At 39.8% G+C, this 25,196-nt stretch overlaps 1 protein-coding gene across 3 annotated transcripts in view; it reads right to left on the bottom strand.

The window, feature by feature from the left end:
• SPATA13 (spermatogenesis associated 13) overlaps positions 1–22,175 on the bottom strand; it is a 159,309-nt gene extending 137,134 nt beyond the window's left edge. For all 3 annotated transcript variants that reach the window (XM_026845042.1, XM_026845033.1, XM_026845021.1), the window contains exon 1: positions 21,933–22,175. In XM_026845042.1, coding sequence (XP_026700843.1) covers positions 21,933–22,010 — 78 coding nt within the window. In that variant the 5' untranslated portion in view covers positions 22,011–22,175. The remainder of the gene's footprint in view (positions 1–21,932) is intronic.
• Between the last annotated feature and the right edge of the window lie 3,021 nt (positions 22,176–25,196).

The raw sequence follows: 25,196 nt of genomic DNA on the forward strand, positions 1-25,196 counted from the left end.
TGAGGCACATAGTCTTCAGTGACTCTTAGCAACAACAAAATGTCTCTGATTTCTGGGAAATGCCAAAACCAGTTCGTCTGTGGCCTAGAACATCCTAAAGAATTTATAGGACTATTAGGTAACAGTGATTGTGATAAAATTGTGAATACCTATACATAAGAAACATCTCAGTTTAATTCCCAAGGTTTTTACTATCCATAACCTTTGTGAAAGCGGTAAAACAGGAATTTCAGCAACCCAACAATGTGTGTTTTCCTCTCTTCCAACCTAAGCAAATATATGGCCACTGCTCACCACAGACCAGACCCGAAGACCAATCTGAACTCTGTCTCCTAGAAGTGTCTGCTTTCTTGCATGGATTTACCAAACATTCCTCAAATTCCCTCTGCTGACTTACGCATATGTTGTCCCCACGTGTACTTTGTTAGTTGTCTGAAGTCTGGAGGGCTGCTGTGATAGGGAGCTGTGGAAAACCACCAGAACTATAGTTCCAGATATGACTGAAAAAATACAGCAGAGATAGTAGTAGGAGATAACTGGCTACCCAGTGAAGGAATGATGAGTTCATGCTGGAACACTATGTAAAATTTCTTTGCTTCTGTTATTTATGGATAAATGTGTGTGCCATAACAATGATCTTCACAAATGAATTTTACTGTGCTTTAGTGCTTCAATTCACTCAGCAGACATATGAGCTGGAGCTCAGTGACTTGCTATTGCTAATAGACAGTTTCTAGGCTAGAGACAACATTAAAACTTATTTGGTGCATCTAAAAGAACTATAGATTCATGCACACAGGAACATTTCTGCACTTCAAGTCCAAACCTAAACTACTCTGTGCAGCTGTTTCTCCTCTAATAAGCAGAATAATGTTATTTTCCCACACCAACAAGTACATCTTTATTGGTAAATTCTTCTAAAGGTCTCTGATTTTTAGCCAGTACAAGCAAAAAAGCTTCAACCATTTGATGTAGAAACTTTCAAAACTCTTGTTTGCATTTCTCTTTTCAATATAATTTTTCTTTAGAACCCTATTTATTTTTAAAGAAACAAAATTTTAAATTTTAAAGAGACAAAAGCAAACCAAACAAAATACTTCCTTAATTTGATGTCAACTGAACTACTGTTTTGTAAATTAAATAATACTTTCAAGAAGTGGAAGTTTCCTGAGTTTCTCATTTGACTTGAAAGCCAAAAATTCAATTTATTACACAATTGAACCTGTAAGGATTTCATCATTCTTGAAGAAAACTCAAAAAATTATGGTTCCAGATATGTCTGCAGACACAATATCTCTAATATTTAACACTCTATTTCCTGGAATAAATTATGAACCATGAATTTAAAAGGTGATCTTTACAAACATCTTAACTATATACATTAGGAGATCCATTTAATCTGGATTTATTCATTGCTATAGTGCAAATAACCCATTTTCTGAACAACAGTTGAGACCTTGCATAAAATATATATTAAACTGAAAGCTTTTTTTGCAATCCAGGTGAATGACATTTTACGGCATGGCTGCTGGAAACAACAGATTTCCATATTTTTTCTTTACATATATAATTTATAAGCATATGTAAGAAAAATTAAAATTTCCAATCACACTACCTTCATCCTATTCCACAAATATTTTCTGGCTAAAACTTTAAATAATACAAGTGCGATGAAGCCTGCACTATTAATGCAAAAAGGATAAATTATTGTCTCATCTGCATTTCATCAACAGAGTTTTTCACTGGAAATAATTATCTACCAGAACATAATAATTTTGTATTTGGGTGGGTATGATCAACTGTAGGCTAAGTTGAAGTTTTATTATTATTCTATTTATTTAGGGATAGTAAAATTTACAGTACACAGAATTTTTATCATAAAACTGATAGATTATATTTTCAGTATCAAACTAAACTCTTCAACTACCACTATTTTTCTCAAAGCCTATGCTTAAACTGAAGGCCAAGTCTAATCAAAAGATCTTAATTAATATGACCATGTATTTGGGGGCCCTGTTAAGCATGGAAGAATCTCATTAATCAGCTTTGGATAGTCTAATGAATTTAATTTAAAGTAAACTCAGAAAGGGTACATAGGTGCAAAATGTCATTCTCCTGCAGATGCACATCAAGAAGGTGCAAGCACTGTCAAATAAACCAGCCTGTGGCTGCCAGTTTCTGATGAAAACAAAATCATCATATCACACCATGTTTTAATAGTAAACTTTTAAAATGAAAGACCCTCAATTTCCCCACTGTAAGATCATATCAAGTTAAGTTTTATGTCTACACATGAACACAAGGGCACTTTTCCTCCTCTACCTGGCTGACAGGGACTCCGGTACCATCTGTCCAGGGGGAGGACAGAAAGGAGATCTTCCTTCTGTCCATGTACTCCAATTACTCCTGTACCTCATCATCCTCTACAGACTGTTCCTTTCCCTCACTGTTCCTTTCCCTCAACATGTACCTATTGCTGGCCCTCTTTTTCACCAAAAAACCCTCTCCATTTCAGAGTAGCTCTGCATCCTTCTCTCTCCCTTTGATTATACTCCCACACTGCTAACTCCTCACATACCCTCTCTCCCCACATTCCCTGTATTCTCTTAAACTTCTCCTCAGGCTTCCCCTTGCCCCATCCACACTCTTGTATATCTCTGATATGGTTTATTTGCACCTACAGAAATACCTACTCAGTAATTTAAGCATCTAGGCAAGCAGGTAGGCTGGCAGACTCCACTCTTTTTAAAAGAAATGAGACAGGTGCCTCTTTTACTTGGCACATTGGTATAACAAGGGCAGTAGAAGCCAGCATCACAGTGTCTCCAGAAGTACTGTGATAGTTTGCACATGACAGAAAAATGGAAAGAAGAATTTAATGGGAGTGCAAAGTAGCACAGAGCAAGTCAAACCTTGAATACAAAGAAGAGTATGATATACGAGGTCAACCCTGTATCACATTTGTGAAATCATCTTCTGCCAGATACTATGGGCCAGAGGAATAGGGGTCCAGTCATCCAGATGCTCCACAGATTCCAGAGACCCAGGTTATCAAAATATATCTTTTTAATGGATAAAGGATTACACTGACTTGACATGATTCAGTGTTGTTCTTCAGTTGTACTTGCAGGAATGCTAGCATAAAGTGGAAGCTTGCCAACATGAAGAAGGATGACAGCAGGAGTACTGTCGGCAGCAGGTCACATCCAAAGCAGAATCCAACATACTGCAGGAAATTGCTGCAGATAGTGAGAAAGAGCATCCAGCAGAAGTTGGGAAACTTTGCACAAGTGTTTTCAAAGTAGGCCACAAGTTTCGCATCTCAGGGGAGGCAGCTCATGCATATAACAAGATGCATTCATTTTTAATCAGAACATGATCCATGGAAATATTTTGAGAAACAGAAACCTTTCTACTTCTCCACATTTGAAGAACATTAATAGGAGGCCTGTCAACAAAGACAATTCTTGTGATCCACATCTTGAACTTTCTCTGGAAAACTGTGTGGACAAGAAACTTAGAAAACTGATAGCTGGTGACATTCTTACCAATGGGCAATCCATTGGGTGCTGCTGCTGGCACTTTCTCCAAGTCACTGTGCAAACCAAAACAACCAACCCAAATGTATGTCTTAGATCTACTGCTACTACGATGACACCAATCAGCACACAGATATCCATTAGATTGTGACAAGAAGAATTGAAGACCTGGAGCGATAAGGTAAAATAAAGTAGCCCGAAGCAAAAAGAGTCTCATAAAGTCTACATTTCTAGATCATTTATGACCAATTTGGCTGCAAAAATATCTGGTAGATTTCAAGGACAACTTGCATGTGGTACCATCCCAGTCCCACGCCAATGGCCTGTGCTCAGATCAGAGAGGCTTCAGCAAGCACTTCTCATAAAGGTAAGAAAAACATAATCACAGGGAACAGAATGAGGTAATGTTTAGACAATGTTTTCAAAACCTAATTCAATTGAACCTCTGAATGAGCATCTGGAAATGGGAAGGAGAGGCAATTTCACAAGGTCCTCTGAGGACAGGAAACCACTGATCACAAGAAGTATATTACATCTGTTCACCATCATGGTGGATTAGGGTGAAAGGAGAACAAATAGCGCAGACAGTAGAGTTACTCTGGCTTTGAATTTGCAATGTCACCTCTACAGGGACTGCTAATATTGCCACCTGAAAAATGCACATGTATCCTACTGTCAACATTAGTAGGAGTTCATATTTTCACAGTGTAATCAGGAGTTTGATGGAAAATATAAGGATTGATCTACTGTTGACTTAAGAGGTTGTCTAAAAGCAACAGAAGTACAAACTCTGTAGAGAGGTCTCATAAGATAAATACAGTCCTTTAATTGCAGGGAACAATTTCACAAAAAAAAAAAAAGTAGAAATATAATCCAGTTAATTTACTGAGAAGCTAGATATTTTCAGTGTTTTAGAAGTGTGCTAGTACTTCTAAAGCCAGTTACACAGATTTATCACTTCCTAGTATGTGCTAAATAAAGGGATCAGAAATAGGTCTTCAGAACTTCAGGAAGTACCAAATCCTGACCTTTACAAACACAAAAACCTCAGTCCATGGCTCTGCAGAAATTAACAGTTATGTTGGGTTACAGCACTAGACTGGCAAAACATTTGTTCCATTGATCCTTGATCTTCCTCAGGGTTTTGTGTTGATTCTTAGGTTGAAGCCTTTTGTGCTGGTAAATAGCTTCAGGAAAAGAGAAAGTATTCAACAAAGGCATTTAGCTTTTGAAGGAGCCTTTTCATTAGGTTTTTTCTGAAAACAAAGAGAAGATAATGATACTGCTGGTGTTCACAGGATATCATGCTACTTTCTTCTGTCTTTCTATTGTTTCAACTTGACTTAATTTTACTAAAAGTGGCACCAAGGAGAAAATAAAACCTGTGACCAACACAATTATCCAATCCTAGAATTATTCAAACTAAATGGATTCATATTTTGTTTTCTTCCAAAAGCAGCAGGGGAAATGGTGTTATTGTTCGGATGTTTTCTAATTAATGTCTGTGAAGTTAATGCTGGGAACAAGATGCTTCAGAAACCTGTGACTCACCAGCTTTTCTTTGAAAAGTTAAACATGAGAACTCCATGAAGAATTTATTTATACTGTTAGTGTCAGAAAAAAAGTATTTCAGAGATTCTGAAACAAATCCAAGTTTCATATCTAGCAGTGTAACGCATACAGATCTAATCGAGGAGCCAAAGGCAGCGAAAGGGAAAAAAAAAACCCTAACAACCAACCCCAAACCAAACCAAACAACACCCCCCCCCAAAAAAAAAAACAACCAAACAACAAAACAAAAAAAAACCCAACCCAAAACAAAACAAAAAACCCCAAACCAAACCATCAAAAAGAGCGTTTTCTGGGTATCCGACACTACCGGCGCTGGAGCGCTTCCCCCACCGCGACCTCTAGCGGTGCACCGGCTCATTGCAGCTTAAGGCTTTGCCAGAGTACAGTTGGCGATAGCCTGAGAATTTAGGTTTGCACATATGTTTAGCATTTTGCATGTAAACAGTTACTTTACCTGCACTAGATTAAGGGCACTTAGGAAGTGAGTGGGTATTTGATTGGAGAGTTTGATACAGCTTAGTACAAAGCGAGAGGTCGTTCACCAGCCCTCCATCACATGAGTTTTAAACTCCCACACAATGACCAGGTCATTCTGAACTGTGCATTTGATTTGTGCCTATCCCCACCCTGGATAAGATGACATTTAAGTATGGTTGAGAGAGCACATTTGAATTAATGATCTGTTTTAAAGGATCATTTGTAACTTGATTTGAAACAGCTATTTCTATAGTGTGGTGAGAAAGAAAGGTTTATATATTTATGTCTGTTTAATTTCCAGTTTCCTCCATGCTTTCTGGCTTGATTCAAAAACAAATGCAGAAACATCAGAACACCTCTAAAGTAAAATGTGTGCTTATTCTTAACATTGGAAGCAAAATTCCTGCAGAACAGCTGTTCACAAAAAGAATCCAAAACAGTTCCTGAAGAGAAATATTCCAGAGAGGTTATGCTAAGCCACTAGATCCTACAGTCCTAGCCATAGCAAAACATTTTTTTGAGATTTATTGGTTTTTGTTTGGTGCTTTTGTTTGGTGCTTCTGTAGTCATATTCCTTACTGCACCAGTAGAGGCCACACCATTGCAATGTTTAAGGATTCTGCTGCACCGCTGGGCTGCAGCAATTCCCACCCCAATGAGTCCAAATCACCTGTGCTACAGTGATAGTTCAGTGGTCCACTTCACAAATACTGAATCAACATATCATATAGACCGCTGTATTAAGGACAGGTGAAAATGGAGCTGGCTTACCTTTATAAGTCAGACTATTTCTGTGACAGGAGCTGAGCCATCCCCACTTTGGTGGGAATCTCACATGTCATAATTAGTTCCTAGAACTTCACCCCTCCAGAAACAGGCCCTAAGTCTTGTTAAAGGAAATCTGTATTTCAGGACTTCATAAAACATAATACTAGATCATTCTACAGCAAGTAATATTTAATAAGCTCTCAAAGCACATTTACAGAGAGTATGAACACACCTGGTAGCAAAATGTCTTCTTACCAGGAGTCAGGTAAGCTGTTTCTTGATCTTTGCTAATGTTCTCCACACTTTTCTATGCAATCTGTGCTGCAATTGCATTCAAGTGTCAGCTAGTTCTAAAGATCACAGAGGAAAAGAAAACCCCACTAGTATCTTCCTTACAAAGATAAAATTCTGGACCTATTAAAGTCACGAGGAGTTGGTACTGACTTTGATAGTTCTAGAATTTCAATAATAAAAACTGCTAAGTTGATTGCATGTAGGTTCCAAATGTATTTTTCAAGTACTCTGAAAATAAACTGCAGAAAAAGTGCTTTACCATGATTTCACACACAGCTGTTATTTGTATAGACATTATGATGAAGCTCAGTATAGGAAAAATTACATCAAATAGCAAAGGGACTTTCCTAAAAAAAAAGACCATGGGATAGTTTCTTTGAAGAAAAAAAAAGTAAATCCCCAACACTAAGCCATTGAAAATCACTCACAGAAAAATCTCCCACTCCCCAGCATAGACAAGATCTTTCTTGTCTCTAAACTAAATGAATTTTATGGTGGCTTGGACAGCAAGGCTGAAACATGATGATGCAGGCTGACTTTCGCAAGATCTCTCTTTGCGATCTAGTGGACCTCTGCTAACAGTAACACAGGCACCAGCCTTGCAAGCTCCTGAATTTCCCATTTCAAGTAAAATAAATCTTGGTCACTGGGGACTAAATATATCCAATAGCTATCAGACAAGCAGGTGGATAGCTTGTTCAGATCAAGCCTTATTTTAGCTCAGGCAATTCCTTTCCCAGCATGTCAAAAAAAAAAAAAAAAGAAGTCATTACAGAATATAAGTGGGAAATAGACTTGTAAAGGCTTTGCTTACTAAATAGCTTCTGTTTAAACTGAACTAGAATTATTGGTTTATAAATCCTTTGTGGCAGAGATTCTTCATATCTGCATGGATAATATCTATTGCATCTCCACTATGAACATATTTTGTGGATGTAAAACACACTATAATGGTAACCAAATATTAAAACAGATGTCCATACATAGATATGTCAGAAAGCACCATATGCTATCAAGGTCAGCGTTTTGCCCCAAAAGTTATTTCCCCCTGCTATTGGTTTTACTCTGCTTCATCAGAACTCAGTCTGAATCAAGAGGGGCATGCAGTAGTGTATCTGTCCCTCTACCTACACAAGCATACATGTCCTGCCCAATTGGTAGGTATTTCATTGCAATATTGTAATATTCAAGTTTTACCTTGTTTAGACTGCAAACCAAATAATGCTGAAAGTAGACCAGGTGAGTTCCCATTTGCTTTCTTCTCCCATATTCAACAGGTAATTTTTGTAAGTTTAAAACACAGAATGTGTTCTACAAACAGGGAGTTTTAAGGTAGGAGATGACCCAGCCCCCTGTAGTAAAATAGCATCATCCCTGCCTACTTCTGATGCTACCATTAATACAAACCTCTTATATAGATGTATTTCACCAAGGGGAAAAACAAGACTTTCAGAGCTGCAGACTGCTCTTGTGGTTACTGGAGTAACAACAGCACCAGGGAATGGTCCATTAACCTCACAGGGTTGCACTGACATAGCTACATTAAAAACAACAAAGGTCTTCAGTGCAGGTTGTGCTGTAGTTTCTACATCTTCCTGTCTCATTACTAGCTCTGTAACTTCTGCTTCTTTTTAAGGTCTGAATTCACAGCTTTTTAAATGTTCCATTACACTCAGGGTCAGAAGCACAGATGGTCCAGCCAGAACATCCTAAAGCTGTGGAAGACCATCCCTTTATCTGGAAGAAAAGAGTGCACAAGGGATACATTTCTAATTCCTTAGGAAGCCTTGTAAGCACGTGTGCTTAAACTAGGTTCAGCACAGAGGATTTCAAATTGCATTGCAGTTACCATGTAACTTAAGAGGCTGAATCTGTGCTGCTTAGCTGATCATGCTGTCACTAAGTCAAGGAATACTGTGGTCATAATAATTTTAAGAGGATATATCTGCACACCCATTCTGATTCCTTGGACTAGACATTATCTCAGGGCTTCTGAAATAAATCTTCCTTTCTACTTGCCTAAAAGAATACAGCAGCTCTTTTGTTATCTGCCTGTATCCGTGGTTTTGTTTGGGAAACAGATCCAGCTTGACTTGACATTGAATTAGATCTAAAAAGAGTGACTCAAAGCCTGGAAAGCTTCTGCCTGAATTTATAAGGCTTTAGATTAGACCCCAAATGTCCAGAGCATTGTATTCTTTCACCAGCTGAGATATTCAGCCCTGTGCACATCAGGGGCCATATGACTGTCAGAGAGCACCTTTCCCAGGTTAACAGGCCAGTTCAGGATCAAACTTTCCCTCACTTTGCCTTTAGCCATTTTAAAGGAACAAAAAAGATGAAGTCAGAATTCTCTTTTACAGGGTTAGACTCATTCTGACTCCCAGTCACGGTTGCTCTGCTTTCCAAAGTCACATAACAGTAGAATAGCACTGGGAGTTTGGATGTGATGAGCTCAGTACATTTCTTGGAACCTGGGATTCCAAGCATATGGATTTGAGAACAGAAAAGCTGCCAAGATACTGTAAGAGATACCAACCACATGGGCATCTAACCAATATGGGACATCAGGTAATATTTGGAAAACTGGGATAAATTGTTTCATTCTTGCTCAGCTTTGCACCATCCCTGGCTGTGACAAGAAATTACAATGCTTTGCAAATGCATCTTGCTAATACAACTGTTTATTTAAATATCTATCTTTCTGAATGTGTGAGAAAACTGGGCCACATTTCTGAGCTTTTTGAAATCCATGTTAATGATGATCACATGCTGTGCAGTGTATATCTGACCAACAGACAACTTTTAAGTCTTTTTGTGTTTGTAATAACTCTACTTGCCTGGTGAAAACCTAATGAGGAGTGTGCTATGTCCTCCAATAGTATCTCTCAGCTAGTAACATTTGCATTACTTTAGGTTGCAGAACCTAAATTTTTTGTAAGGATAAGCTTTCATGTGTCTGGGTAGAGTTTAAAGTTAATTTATTCAGCAATGTTTCATATTACTACTTTCTGCTTAGAGCATTAAAACATATGAGAACAGAAGTACTGGGAAATCCTAATACAAACATCAGAAAAGGTCAGGCTTTCACAGCAAATTTCCATAATTCATTATGGATTCACTACACATGGACACACTGCAGTAAATTGTCCTGCTGACAAAACTGCAAAGAACAGTGAATGGAACAAACTGAACTGCTCTCAACACAAGGACAGCAATGAAACCTCTAATTGGACAAAATTAATTCCTCAGAAGAGTTCAGCCTGCAATCTTGGATTCCCAGTTTTACAGCTGAAAGAAGGCAAATACAATATCCCAATGTTACTTGAGCTATACATGATTCTTTATGTATAAATTCTTCAAAATTATGGATTCAGTAAGTTATAAACAGTCCCCCCATTTAAAGCAATGTATGCAGTACAGGAGGAGGCAGTGACAGCTTTCAAAAGCAGACGAATACTTTTCTGTACCCTGACTAAAGCCAGGCCTTTGTCCTGTTGCTTTAATGGTTTTACTCTGTTGTTTCTTTACTTCAATGTGGTATAAATTATTCCCTCTTGCTGGTGAGCTTTGGGTGTAGAACTGGGCAGAATCTCAAAGTCTGGAGATCATTTACTAAATCTACATCTTTTCAGACTGGCTCAACTTCAGCACAAACAAGAATGTTAGTCATCGTCATGACTAATGTTCATTAGTAACATTTTAAAGCTCGGAAACACAGCAGCTCAGATTATCCATCATCTTAGACAACCAGTCCTTCTGCATGGACTGCACATTGCTCACAGGTATAATGGTTATTCTCCTTCTGCTTTAGAAGTATGATATTTGACAATATCTAACCTGGGATCTGGGAATGTTTCCCACCTCTTGCATCCAGGTCCATTCTCTGGCTGAGTACTGCATGTTTGTTGAGATAAGACTCAAATGTATACCATCGCCCCTCCAGACCCTAAACTATTAGACTACTTCCACTGGAAAAGATATGAATATGTGGGATCCACTTCACAGTTCAACATGCTTCTCTGTGAAGATGACTGAGGGACCAGGGCTTTTAGGATACCTGTAAAACATGCCAGGCCCATAACAATGACTCTCTCTAGTAAGAGAGGGCTAAGTATGCACACATGGCTTCCTAGCCTTCCCCCAAAAGTAAAAATACCATGTGTTTCTTAACCTAGAAACTCAGTCCTTATGGATCTCCCTTAATGAGACTCCAGTCATTAAAGCCTGCAATCAGTGATGACTTCAAAGCCGTTCTCTGGAAGAATACTGAAAGAAAATTGCAAAGACATTTTATATCTTGTCAAAAAACCAGTAGATATTCCAAGGACTCAGTAACTGAAGGGAATGATGTATGAGTTTCAGTATGGTTAATGTTTTCTGTAATTCAGGGACAAACTCGGGTTCAAAATCCTTCAAGGTAATGGGCACTGGACCCACTGAGTCCTCTGGTTTCTTCAGAATACAGAGATTCATTGTGTTGAGGAGCCACTAGTTAATGGTTATAATAGTGTAAAATTATCGTGTGTTACTGGAATAGCTAATCTGAGTTTGTAGAAGTCAAACAGCTCCTGCAAACAGTTGGGCCTATCATTGCTTTCTAATATAGTGATAAAGGTCAAAATTGCAGCTTTAATGTTGAACCAAAGAAAGTATTAAACTGCATATACTTTAATACTCTTTAACAAAGCAAAGTCTGCAGGCTACATACAGGCACATTACTGATCTCCCAAAATGCAACTTGAGGGCTCTGTACTTGTAGGAGCCCTGTGCTGTCACCAGGGGAAGGAAGTGGCAGGCATAGTGTTAAATGCTGATACAAAACCTTGCTTTCAGAGAGAGGTCAAATTTTGGCACCCAGATGAAAGAGAGCATTTTCATAAGTGGTTGTTTATGTAATTTTTGGTCTGTGTAAATCTCCTGCTAATGTATTAGTACCTTAAAGAGGTTTAAATGGTGAAAGCCTCTCAGCTTATCTTTGAGCTTACCTGGAGTTACAGTGTTCATCCAGTGCTTCGTTAAATTACTGCCTGAAGGGTGTCAAGAACAAGTTGGATGAGTCTTTAAGCAACCTGATCTAGTGAAAGGTGTCCCTGCCCATGGCAGGGGGCTTGGAACTAGATGATCTTTAAGGTCTCTTCCTACACAAACCATTCTATGATTCTATGAAGACAGGTAAAGATAACAAGAAGTCTGTCATACTGCATATACCCTGGGCTATGCACAGCTCACTGTTTCATTCATTTTATCTACTGATTTATAAACTTCAAATGGAAAACTTTTTGCTCACTCCGGTTCCCTCTTTTAAACATAATTTTCTTCTTCCCAGCACCATTTTACTGAAAGATGTGGCATGTGAGCAGGTGCAGCAGAGACCCTCCCTACTGTAGGGCCCAGGCAGCACTAGTGGAAGGTGTACAGCCCCCCTTATCTCTGTTCAGTCTGGAAATGAGTCGACAAATAATGACAGAGAGGTGAAACATCTCACCTTAAGACTGGGAAATAAGGAAAACAAGAGAGAATGAGTTTATATTGGAGAACACTTGCTAAATACTCCTCCTCATTTGTAGTATGTTCAGTGCTACCCGCAGCTCCCTGCAACCAGCTGGGTGTGAGGGGCAGAGCCTGCAAAACTGGCACAAGCCAAGCCTGGGGCTGGCCAGTGTAGGCCAGCATGTTGCTGGATAATATTCAGAGGCACTAATTAATGAAAATCTGTATGGATTCAAACAATGGGGCTTTGATTGTATTTTGAGAAATATGTTGGACCCCTGCTTTGGTTAGGCTCCTCGTTTAGCTTGAGTGCTGGAAATCAGAGCCAATGCAGAGATGTAGCGACCAGGGTAATCCAGCATAACTTCCTTACAGAGCTACTTGCTGATCACTGTAGGATGTAAATGTCTCTTCACGAACATGATAAAAATACCCACTGCCATCATCAATATGGTCCTTTGAAAAGTGCTGGGTGTTAAGGATATTGATTTGATCACATCTGAATCAGAGACAGATGGGGCTGCTTAGCCATAGAGGACAGAGGGAGGGATACTTAAAAGCACAAAAGGAAATAAATGTCACGGTCTTTCCAGAGAGTTAGCTGTCTGTCACCTCCATCCCTGAACCCAAAGCACCTACCTAAGAAACCTGTTCTACCCCTCCTCTCCAACCACAGAGGATCCCACAGCCAGTAGGAGGGATACATTTCCATGTGAAGGTAGTGAGACCTGAGGAGTTGCATGCAGTGTCCTGTATTTCCTAATCCTCGGGATCAGTAACAGCAGTGGAACCAGTGTAGTCTGACCCATGATCACGTGGATAAACTGTCCAGTTTCCTTGGGAAAGAGGTTAATGTTGCACTATGGAGCCTCAATAACTGCCAGAAGCTCACGAAAGTGAAGGATTATTTTTCTCCAGTTGTAAGTAAAGATACTTTTCTGTCTGGCTCTCAGAGAGAAGGTGTTGCCAGGGATCATTTTTTTGTGAAAAGTGCTGTTAGCTACAGTGAAGCAGTCAAAGACACTGCTAAGCATTCCTCACTGCTGAGACCAGTTTTGCAAACACCCACTGGGATTTACAAGTCTGATTAGAAGTTGCTGGCCTTATAAGGAATGTGAATAGGGTACAGCTCAGGAAACATTTCTACCCCATTTTCTGGCCACACTGGGAGTTAAATGATGTATGTAATACATGTTTTCTCAACTCCTCAACCCCAGCCCTTGGAGGTCCCTGTCCCTGCTGCAGGGGTTGCTGAAATTCTTCTAAAGCAGCAGGTGAATAATTGAGATTTACAGTATGGCATATTAAGATAAATTGACACATATTTCTTTAATACCCCAGGTTGTGATGTGATTCACAAGAGCTCTTATCAAAAGTTAAAAGTGAAACTGTCATCAGTCAGAAACTTTTCAATGCCAGTTAATGTCATACAATGCTTGCTTTGCAAAAAATTGGGCTAACTTCAAATAGGAGAGGAGGGGCTGGACACAGTTCAACTCTCAGTTTGTATAAACATCACACCAGAGTGTTCTCTTTAGAGGAACTCTGGGTCTCACTCATCCCTGCACCATCTTACTCTCATTTCTCACGTCTTCTCTGTTGTGTCTGAACTAAAGCAGAAAGCACTTTAGGCCAAGGGACCATGTCTTTTTATATTCTGTAAAACACCTAGGATGCTTTTAGTTGCACCAAGACAATTGATATTGTATAAAGAAGAATGAATTATCACTATTGTGGAAGGAGACTTCTACATGCTGCCCTAAGTTTGCAACTGCTCCTTTTATAATAGTAATAGTGAAAAGAGCTTCAGATACTCTTAAATAAGGCATGATGTGTCTAAGTGAGTTATAATACCCCAGTACGCCCAGTACTACTATGATTACCAAGCAATAAACATCTGCACTGGAACAGAAACAATCCCATGGACAAAACACATAGCTGCTCTATCATTTCATAATGTGTTGTCACCAAATTCAGTGTTTCACATAAAGTAGGTTTATTCTTTTTGGTCAGAATCCAAAATTTCACTTCTACAAGACAACTCTTAAACTTCCCCATACATACACCTCTTTGTTTTGGTGCCATGTCATCATATTTTCCAGTTTCCATACTGCTCAAATCAACACTTCTTTGTCTTCAACAAGGACCTTGCAATTTCCACTTGCAGTTTACTGTGTTTCTAGGCATTCTCTCCAATAACATCTTTCAGTTCCCATGTATTTGCTCTTTTTTCTTACCCAGATTCAGCTTACTGCTACCTCTGACCTCCTTTCCTAATACCTCATCAGGCCAGTAAAGGATGACTAAAGGTAGAATTAATATTAACTAGTAAATACACACATTCTGAGTTTAATATTTGAAATAGTGCACATCCACCTATATGTCTCTGCAGCTGTATTGTTTGCATCTCTCTTAACAGATCTCCTGCACATTACTTACCTGCTTAAACTATTTGGAGGAAAAATCAGCACTTGTTACTTGGGAAAGCAAATGTGATCAATCAGAAGTTGCACTTCACATTTTGCATTTGACATCAATAAATGCAGCCATTTATGCATTTAGCCTGTGGTTTCATGATGGCGTATCTAAGCATCACCAACATGGATATGAATATATATATATATATATATATGTATAAAATGCATACAGTCAAACGTGAGAATGTGACTGCAGTTCAGACAGATTAAACACACTATACAGGAGAGAGTTTAAGCTGCATAAAGGTTTCATCCATTTGTGAAGGCTTTATACTGGCTGCGGGAGGGCAGATGTTACTTGATCTAGCATAGAAATGGAAATGTTCAGACAGATTATACCTGATTGGGCATAAAGCCCAACAGTACAAAATAGATCCATGAGTGGTTTTGAACACATTTGAATCAGCAGTGAATTTATGCTGAATCAAAACTTGGCTTCAGATGGCCATGGCACTTCTGATGAAACATGAGGCTCCTTGAAAGCAGATTTACCATACTGCCAAACCATGATGTTCAAGCCACTGTCATATGCTCTCTTCCAGTTCTAGCTCTGTCAGATTAGGTTGTTAGGTCCTCTAATGACCAGACCCTTCCCAGCACATCTCCCTGACAAAGGATATGGTCCAAAAAACTCCCAAGCAAAACTTTAGGTTGTCCCTGGAATTGATTGATCATCACCTCTGCCAAGAGTGCAGCTGTAGGAAACAAGTGTTGTCACACTAGGAGGGCTTTAACCCCTGCCCATGTAGTTCAGCACAACATACATGAACACTAACACCACTGACTGATGCCAGTGGAACTGAAGGGACTTAGGCCAGCTATATTTGCCAAAGGCACAGTGAATATTCAAGTATTTCTAATAACTGCAAGAAAATAGAAAGATTTAAGGCCAATGGAGAATCCTGAAGTCCTTAGATATGTCTCATAAGCACTGACAGATATATAGCCAGTCCCACTGGCATTCTGCACCGCTTTCCAGAGCAAGATGCCCTATGAAAGGAACAGCTCAATGTGGTAATAGATTTCCTTCCTTTCTCTTTCTATTCTTAAACTTTAACCAGAAAAGAAGTTCTGGGTCAGAATATAGTAAGCACTGGAGAAGGAATACATTTTTTATACCCATAAAAAGCCATTGTCTTATTTTAAATTATATTTAAATGACCTTTTTTACATTTCCAGCAAATAAGCATAGAAATCACTTTCAGTAACCAGTCAAACAGAACCAACTCTCAGGATTTTGGTCGTGAACCACTTATTGATGGAGAAATGAGCACAAAGGGACTGCTTCCCAGAAACTGTTTACAGAATTGAACAGTGTTTGCATGAAGGAGTCAAAGAATTTAAAAATCTCCGGTAAGATAGTTAAAAGTAAGAGGTAGTACACTTTAAAACAGTAAAGGCAAAATTTATCCAGTGATTTATCACAAATAGTTTGCCCAGCTGTAACCAGTACTGCCTTATAAATCAAGAGACATTCCCTTATGGGAATTACACCACAGTTGAGCAGATTTCACGTTATTCTGTCCCTCTCTCTCTCCTGGTCTCTCAGTTTAGCCAGTATCTGGAAAAAGAAGCTGAAAAATGTTGTCACAGGAAGCCATTTGAATGATTAGCACACAGAAGAGAGTGAGAGAAAGTGATCAACAGCCAGTATCAAATGTAAAAGAACTAGAGCTGGTACAGCTCAGAAGAAAAACAAATAAATGGCTAGAAACAGCCTCCTGTAAAAATACCCATCTTGAACTTCCCATGTCTTCAGTGTAAAGACAAAGGGTCAATGTACATGGGCAGAGCTGACCCAGAGCTGTTTCGATTTTATCGTGCTGCTCTGAGTGTTGTTCATTTGCTACATCGCAAATAAAGGTCCCTTTTTGTCACCACAAGAACAATAACAGTGACACCAAAATACTTCTCATGCCATTCAGTGCAAGTCACTGCAGTGATTTTGTTCTGACCTCTACTTAATTCTTCTGTCCCAATTGCAGCAATATTTCCGTGGTTTCCGTGGTTCTTCTCCCTTGTTCCGAGTTGCACAATTACCTTGTTTACAGCTTATTTCTTCTTGCTGGAAACAAATTACTCCGATGAGGCACACCAGCCCTTTCGTATTCAAGAGAATCCCAGAATGAAGCTCACAGAGAAGGAGATGTTTGCTACCATCTGCTGGTGAACTGGAGTTGGGGATCAAACAAGCATCACAGACTTGATTTTCTGCATTAGTTGATCCCACAGCAAGAATCTGCTGATCCATCTGAGTCGCATTCATTTAAGCGTTTGGTAGGAGACTAAGAAAATACCGATATTTTTGTTGTGTGGCAAGAATCCAGAAAAGGTGGGTATGTTACGTTGTAAGAAAAATAATCCAGGAGAGATGGAGAAAAGGATTTCAGTCCTCTAAAGATGAGCAAATCTCTGCTAGCAAGACCTTTGAGGAGACATTGGGAGCTACAGAACTCCTAGAAGTATCATAACAGGAAGAAAACCTTCATCTGTCACCATGTCTTATAGTAATAAAGCTCTGAGATTGTTACCAGAAATAATAATGTCATCACCTCAAAAAGTACTTGCTTCTATGGCAGTAGCTCCCAAATCCGTTATCATAATCCCAAAGGCAGTTGTGTCAGTGTGCAGTGGGGTTCAGGGTTGCTGAAAGAAGTATTTGGTGTCAAAGACTATTACTAGACTGTGAATACTGTGAAGAGTGAAGGGAATTTGTCAACCTCTCTTTTGGGTACATCAAAAAGCGACAAAATCAGCTATCAAATATACAAGATGTAGTATGTCTGCATTCAAGAGCAGGGAGAAAAAAGGACATCTCATACATGCTTGTAAGCCTTGAACATGCTTGTGAGCCTTGAGCTCTTGGAAGCTGGTGTATATATTGGGGTGCTTTATAAAAGCAAGGTGAAAAAAGCATTTCAAATTAAGACTGAGAGCAATAACTGTTTCTGGATGTTTTTTCAGGGAACTTAGACTTGGAAGCATTTAGTAGCTCTATACTTAACAGTTAGAAATTAAGTGGTTACTGTTCAAGGAGAAATGTAGTGTTCTATAAGCTGAAAACAATGTCCAAATAAAGAACAAGCTGAAATTCTTCCTCACAGTGCTGAGCCTCCTCAGGTCCATCAACTCCCCAGCCTTAACAGGACCCAGGGAGCAAAGCAGCTCCCTGGACCAATGCAAGACCTTCCTAGATTCAGCCCTAGAGTAATCTATTGCAGCACATGCCACACTGACACTGTCCTTGTCCTGCACTCACTTCTCTCCCAGGTGCCATCATATGAGGATGACATTTGTAATCACCACATTGTCCTTCTGCTCATGGTCTGGTCCTTTGCTAGTGTGCACTAAACCCATGGATTATCCTGTTTCTGTTTGTAATGTATTTACCGCTGCGTTTTTTGGGGATGTATTTAGGTACTACCACAACAAAGTAATGACAGACTCTTCACTACTGTGCACTTATTCTTGATGAACAGGGCAGGTGACTGTAGCTCTATGTAAGACTAACCGAGGTTTCTAACAGCAGCAGGAAAGGTTATTCTGAGCCAGAAAAGCTCCATGCTGCCACTCACTTCCCATACCTTCTACCCTGCCTCCCCATCGGCCCTTTGCCAGCAGAAGCACTGCATGAAACACCCTGCTGAAAGAAAACGAACACTAAGCTCTTGATTTTTCTGCTTTCCTTATCACAGATATTGTTTCCTTCATAGGATTCAAACATTGTTCCCACATCCTTAGGGAGGAGTTTATATCATTATTTCCTAACAGCCTTTCAGATGACAGGTTCCTGCCCCAACGGCTGTAACTGCCAGGGAAAGAGAGCCATTGTGCAGCTTTTGAAAGTTGGCAACAACACATCTGGGTCAGGCTCCAACTGCCTGCAAAGCCACCCCCAGCTCATTTATCGATCTGTGTCAAGGAGATAAAGCACAGCATCAGTTGGCAAGAAAGTCCCAAGTTAGACTGATCCCCATCAAGTGAATTTCCTGGCCTTGAATAGAGCGCCACAAACCAGCAGGTTTTGCTGCTTCTCCCCATACAGTTCAGACAAGATTCAACAAAATCAAAACACCAGCAGTAAAATAAAATGAATAGAGTTCAAGTGTAGCTAATCCTCAATGAGACAGTGCATTCTGTAACCAAATTTGCTTGTATATGGTGAATCTGAATTGCATTCACCTCGGTGGCATGTCATCTATTCATGGGATAGGAAATGAGTGGTAGGAGTTTGTTGGTATATTGACAGCTGCATGATCTTGTTATCTGTTCTCAAGCCAGGTGTAGGACACAAAGAGGCACAACATGAGACTCCCCAAACATTAGCAGCAAGTGATTGAAAATGCAATAGTAATTCACATGAGTGAAACCTAAAAATGCTTTTGAAGAGGGACTCTGGCCAAGCTGATATGGCTCGCAGTCTGATCTGTGTAACCCATGTGTATCTCAGAGCACTCAGCTCTCTGCTCTGCTGACCAGCTCCATGCCTGTTGACAGATCGAGAAGTACCAGCAGTTTGTTCTCTAAAGAGCAGGGAAATGAGAGGAGGCAGACTGACACACAGAGGTGAGGAAGAGCAGCAGCCCAGTCGCCCCCTTCAGGCTTTGTAATAAGGATGCTTCTGGTTTACAATAAAGATGCTTCTTGCTTTGGTTTTCAAGCATTAGTGTCTATGTGAAAGGGCATGTTCAACTCTGAGCTCTTCCCACTTGTCAACAGTCTTTTCAGCTGTCACTTCCCTTTAGTTGTCCTGTATTGATATCCTCCCCCACTTCTAATTAAACTAGTTTTTACAAAACAATGTTTTGACAAAAACAATGAGGTTTATGCCCTACAGACTGTGAAATGTCTGCAGCAGGAGTCCTGCCTTTCTTCCACTAAAATATCATATAAATGAATATTTTACATATAATTAGAACTGATTTTGGCCAGAATATTTTTCCCCAATAATTCTAATGAGAAATTAATTTCTAACAGAAATTAAAGCTTCATAGTATAGGTCAGAAATCTTGTACTATTCTCCTGTCCCCAAGATATCAGCTACAGAGCTGCCACATCCTCCTGGGCCCATCACACTGTTTTCTGGTTGTGCTGTGGTATGTGGAAAAGCAGAACATCTCAGTGTTATCTACAGGCTGGGCCACCTACTCTTGAAAGAAAAAGACTTAGCAGTCTGAAGCAGATGTCTCTGTCCTCCTTCCTCCAGCAGCAATGTGACCTCTTTCAGCTTCAAAGGATTTAAATTACCTTGCAGGACTAGTGCTGTTCTGGCTGATATATGGACACAAGCAAAGTAAGTTTGTAAGGAAACAGTGTCTTTCATTAGCCTCCTACTGTCAAAAGGGAAGGCTTGTGTGCCTGAAACCTTGTTGAATTTTCCAACTGTAAGAGCTGGTCAATAAAAAATATTACCTCCCTCCACAAAACTTTCCTTAAATTAACTCAGCATTACTTATGTAAGCTCTACTGCAGAGCCATCTCTTCTGCTGGCTTGGCATTCCATCTTGGTTTTCCACATAACTGTGTTCACTTTCTCACATTTTTTTTACTCAACTCATCAGTAAATGTACTACATTTCAGGAAGTTCTACTGTACCGTAGTTTCTTTTAGTTTTTACTTTTAAGCATTTGCTCATGTTTGCACATTGCACATACCAAATAATTTAAAATATACAAATAATAGAAGAGCTGGAGAACTGGAGAAGTGTGCCAGGATGCACTTTTCAGTACTTGCCAGTTTGTTCCAGAAGGATTTACTGCAATGCACTTACATCTAACAGCCCTCAGCAACATGATAAATGAGCACTGAAATGCAGCACCCAGCTGGCTTATATTCACATCCATGTTTGCTGTACCAAGGACTCATGAGACAGGATCAGGTAGGAACACTGCAGCATGGTAAGATCCAGCATCCTTTTCCATTTCAATCGCCTCTTCTAAGTGCCTTGCACTCCAAAGGTAGAGTTGTAAGTCCTTACAACTCTGATACAAAGGCAGAAAAATCTTTAACACACCATTAGCAAACATAAGTAAGGCCATTTTATGTTGTGTTGAAATTATCTTTTCATTACCATTTAATGAATACACATTTGAGAAGGTAAGTTTTCCTAATAAAGAAGGAAACTGAAGCAATGTTATCACAAATTCTCCCACAAAGAGGGTGTCCAGCAAAATTAATTTCATGTGAATTTTACTCCAAACACACTTTGCCCAGGTGTTTTTATTTAGTGTATGATGCTACAAATAGTACAGATCTGGACTAGGGTCACACTGTACCAGGCCTTTTAAAGACCCTCTAATAACTGCTTCTGGGCAGTGTCTACCTCACAAGTCAAGAGAAAAGAGAGGTCCAAGACTGAGAAAATGATACAGCAACGATATATGACAACTACTTATGCAGCATAATGAATCATGAACAGCTAAAGCAAGAGCAATTACCCTGCTCTGCCACTGTATCTAGTTATTCCTAGTTGTCTCACATCTGAAAGTCATAGTAACAGACAGAGGTGAGATTCCTACAATAATTATAAGTCACAGACTCTAAACGAAGTTTTTAAAGCAACACTTCAGAAGACAGTGACTGTGTTCTCAATCTGCATTGTAGTGAAAGCGCACACTCACTAGGAGAGAAGGAAACGGCAATGAACCTCATCCTGACAATGCTGTTCTCTTCCAGATGAGATGGGAACATTTGTCTCAAGGAAATTAAGATCTGAACTGAATCTCTGAATGGGAGAAAGAGCTGATATGCAAAGCATCTCTGGCTTCTGCTGATTTTTATCACAACCCCATGCCAAGCAAATTACGCATCTAAGGTTTTTTTTTCTTCAAGTCCCTTATCATAGGGACTGTGAGATAGAAATTATAAATTCTTCTAATTTATTGTACCTTAGTACAGCTCACAAATCCTTGCAATCCATAAATGATCTAGGAAGCTTGGAAGCTTTTCCCAAACAGTGTTCCTTCCTTACAGAAATGAGTAGCCTGTGTTTATACACATCTCTGGATTTGCTGTTAATATAAATACAATGCCATTTCCAGAGCAGAATGAGAAAAATGACTGTGAATTTGGCTATTTTGAATGTCAGATGAGAAATGCTTTAAAAGGCAATGAATAAGCTGTTCTTTAGAACCAGATCCATTTAGTCTGTCTAACTCCAACCAGTCGTGCATGCCACTTTGCAGTGCAGATCCCTTAAAACATTATTACTCCCCTTAAAATTTTGTAAACACAGCCTATGCTTGGGAAGACTGTTCAGGTACTCGTTTTCTTGTGCAATCAACCTTTTTGCATGATGCATATCTGAGCTTACCTTCCACGTGACCGAGGGGCTGGCTGCCAAGGTGAAGGTAACTTTCTCTGTCACTACATTGAAGGAGACACGAAACATGGTTTGTATTCCAGTGGCCTCAGACCCAGAGTAGAAATCTTCAGTGATAGTCACACTGCTCTCTTGTGTACATGCTGCCGGGCTTCTGTCACACTGTGCTACACATTCAGTAAACCCATAACATTATGATTGAAGCTGAAGCCTGAAACAGCTGTAAGGGTCCAGTTTTTCCCAGCAGCCTTGCTTCTGTGTGTCAGAACTAATCAGATTAGCTGGTTTTACTTGTCTGAGTTGGGACTAACAGGTTAGCAGAACAGTTTGGCTGGGGGAAGGGAGCAGTAAATAAATCAAATTAGGGCATTTACTAAGCAGCTGAGATTTCCTTCTCGCTTGCCTTTGTCTCTCCACAGGACTCACACAGAGCCAGAACAATGTACAACAAAAACGAAGCTTTGTTTTAGAGCAGCTCTTTGTATAGGAGAATTTCTCTAACTTTGCCTTGATTTGATTCGTTTTTGGTTGCCAGTGATCACCGAGGAGAGCTCTCCCACAGTGCCCTGGATGTCATGCAGATAAACAAGTCTCAGACAGAGAAGGCGTGTATTGTGCTTTTTTCATCCCACACTACCCGCCAAGGCAACACACTGGCTGTGCCAAGAGATCAGTCACACGATCTGCTCTACACAGTACTAGATAACACGATTCACAGATGGTCTAATCTGGAGACTAGAGCAAAAGGGTCAGAGAGACAGGACAGGACAGGACAAGAAAGGTACTGCTTCATGATCCTCAGTCCGCTTCAGAGTCCTTTTTCCATCTGTTAATGACTGGGGTGGATTTATGCTCATGGGAAGGAAAATTCAGAAGAAGAAAGAATAAAGGTAATCAAGTAGTATAATAGCCACCATTATGGCAGTGGTTGCTTGGGCGCGTGGACTGTGCTACTTCATGTGGGAGATGCTGCATGTGGAAGACACTCCCCTCATGAATACAGCAGATGCAGACAGCTCTGACTGATGCCATCATGTAATATTACCAGCATGCAAAGAACAGGATTAGTTTGGGTAACTTGTCTCTGATCTGTATTTGTCTTACCAAAAAACAGGTCTCTAGTTCAGTAGTCCTGATTTCCTCCCCTACCAATGGAGAAAGATAGGTGGAATCAACTGTCCCCTGAAACTGCCTCTTTGTCACCACTGGCCAAAGAGAGGGAGCATATGTAGTGACATTTCAGAAAGTTGATGGACTTGAGATTGATACCTCCCTTGAAAACTTCTATCAAGTGTTAAGACCAAGTTCAAAGATGCATTGACATTCTCCTGCCTGCTCTCTGGGTCTAGTTTGTGACTCTAGACAGATGTTTGCTACCCAGTAAGGAGGCTGTCAAAATGTCCCGAGTATGTTTCATTCTACTGGTCAGTAACTGTACCATGAATAACACATTCACAATGTTGGAAAGAGGCCAGACTGAAAATCCTTTATTCTTGCCGATGAGTACCTACTCATACAAAAGTTGCACTGACATTGGACAGATTAGACATGCAACAGCTCACCAAAGGGAGTTGACAGTCTGACTCTGTAAGAATTCATTTATTCTAATAAACTGAGTCTCGTGGCCCAGAAGAAGGCAAGCACCATGCAAAAGCTAAGGAATGCCCCAAACATTTTGATGATGGCGTATGGTTGGATTCCTGTACGTTAGTTCCTGCACTGGCAGAACTGAAGGCACAGTGTTTAAAGGGCAAAAAAGCCACATCACAAACCCATTATTTAAAATCCTAACAAAGCAACCCCATAGCTCAACTCCAGTACCAGGATCCCTTCCAAGAAGGTCAACAAACCAACAACCAGCCACTGTTCAATTACCTTCATCCTGAATAAGACGAAAAAGGAGAATTTTGTAGGAAGCCCACTCTGAAAACAGGCGTACAGCCTGATGCACACCTTTAAAGGACTGAGTGATATGTGCTTAAGCCACCACTGACTGAGCAGAGAGAAATAATCTGTTTGCTGTGATTAGGTCATAAGGGGGCTTTGTTATTTTCATAAGGAGAACATAAGATTCAGATCCCTGTAAATAATATATTGACAGTAACATATCTGTGTGTTTCTGAAGAGACTCATGCACAGTGAAAGCTGTTTCTTTTCTTTCCACACTTCTATAGTCTGCTTTCATTTACTTTCCTATTTAGATTCTTTTAGACTATTCAAATACCAGTTGATGAAGTGTTGACAAAATAATCTGAAGTATCTTCTTGCTTTAGTTTTATAAAGGCTACATTTTATCTTCTCTTTAGAGTGCAAGTTCACTGAGAACTTGAAGTAGAACGTTTCTTTTGTGAGAAAATACACATTTCCAAGACTGTTTCCCTGTAAACTGTCTTCCAAGTGCCAACAATGCTGTTGTTCCCATGAGATGTAGTTGTCACAGAAAGTCAGGCTCAGATTGAGACAGATCCTCTGGTAGTTTATGCCACACTGATTGAGAGCTCTGGGGATGAAAATCTATAGCATGAAGGCAAGTGAGCTTAGGTTGATATGTTCTTAGTGCCCACTGTGCTGGTGGTTGTTTCTGTTTTTAATCGAAGCAACAGCCTTATAATTCCCGAAAATGACAATAATCAGGGTTCAAAGTCATTACAGGTACATAGCTCATTGTAACTAATTCCAACTTCCCAAGAAAAAGAGCACAGGGCACGTTAAACTGTTTCTAGAAGAAGAAATTCCTGTGAGATACTGCTACAAAGAAAAAGCAAAATTATTTACATTTCACAGCATCACAGAATCATCTAGGTTGGAAAGCACCCTGGAGATCATCTAGTCCAACCGTTCTCCTAGCACAGTTCCCACCTACAGTATATTCTTAAACTCTAAATTGACCCTACTCTTGAACACCTCCAGGGATGCGGACTCCACCACCTCCCTGGGCAGGGGCAGCCCATTCCAACACCTAACAACCCCTTCTGGAAAGAAATGCTTCCTAATATCTAGTCTGAACTTTCCCTGGCACATTTATATATTATCCACAAATTACTTCTGGGAGTAGTCTCACTGCATAAATAAATAGGATTTGGGTCATAATAAAATGACAAATGTATTTTATTCTGGATCTGTTAAATCTAGAGAGTGTCTTTGACACATAACTCATTGCCTATAATACCTGTCATTTTCCAACTGTCTTACTGTGGATCTCAACCATACAGATTAAATCTGAGACTGAAAGCACCTTCCATTTCCATCTTTGCA

Source organism: Athene cunicularia (genome assembly GCF_003259725.1).
Source record: "Athene cunicularia isolate RWA chromosome 1 unlocalized genomic scaffold, athCun1 chr1_part1, whole genome shotgun sequence".
In the NCBI taxonomy this organism is placed as follows: domain Eukaryota; kingdom Metazoa; phylum Chordata; class Aves; order Strigiformes; family Strigidae; genus Athene; species Athene cunicularia.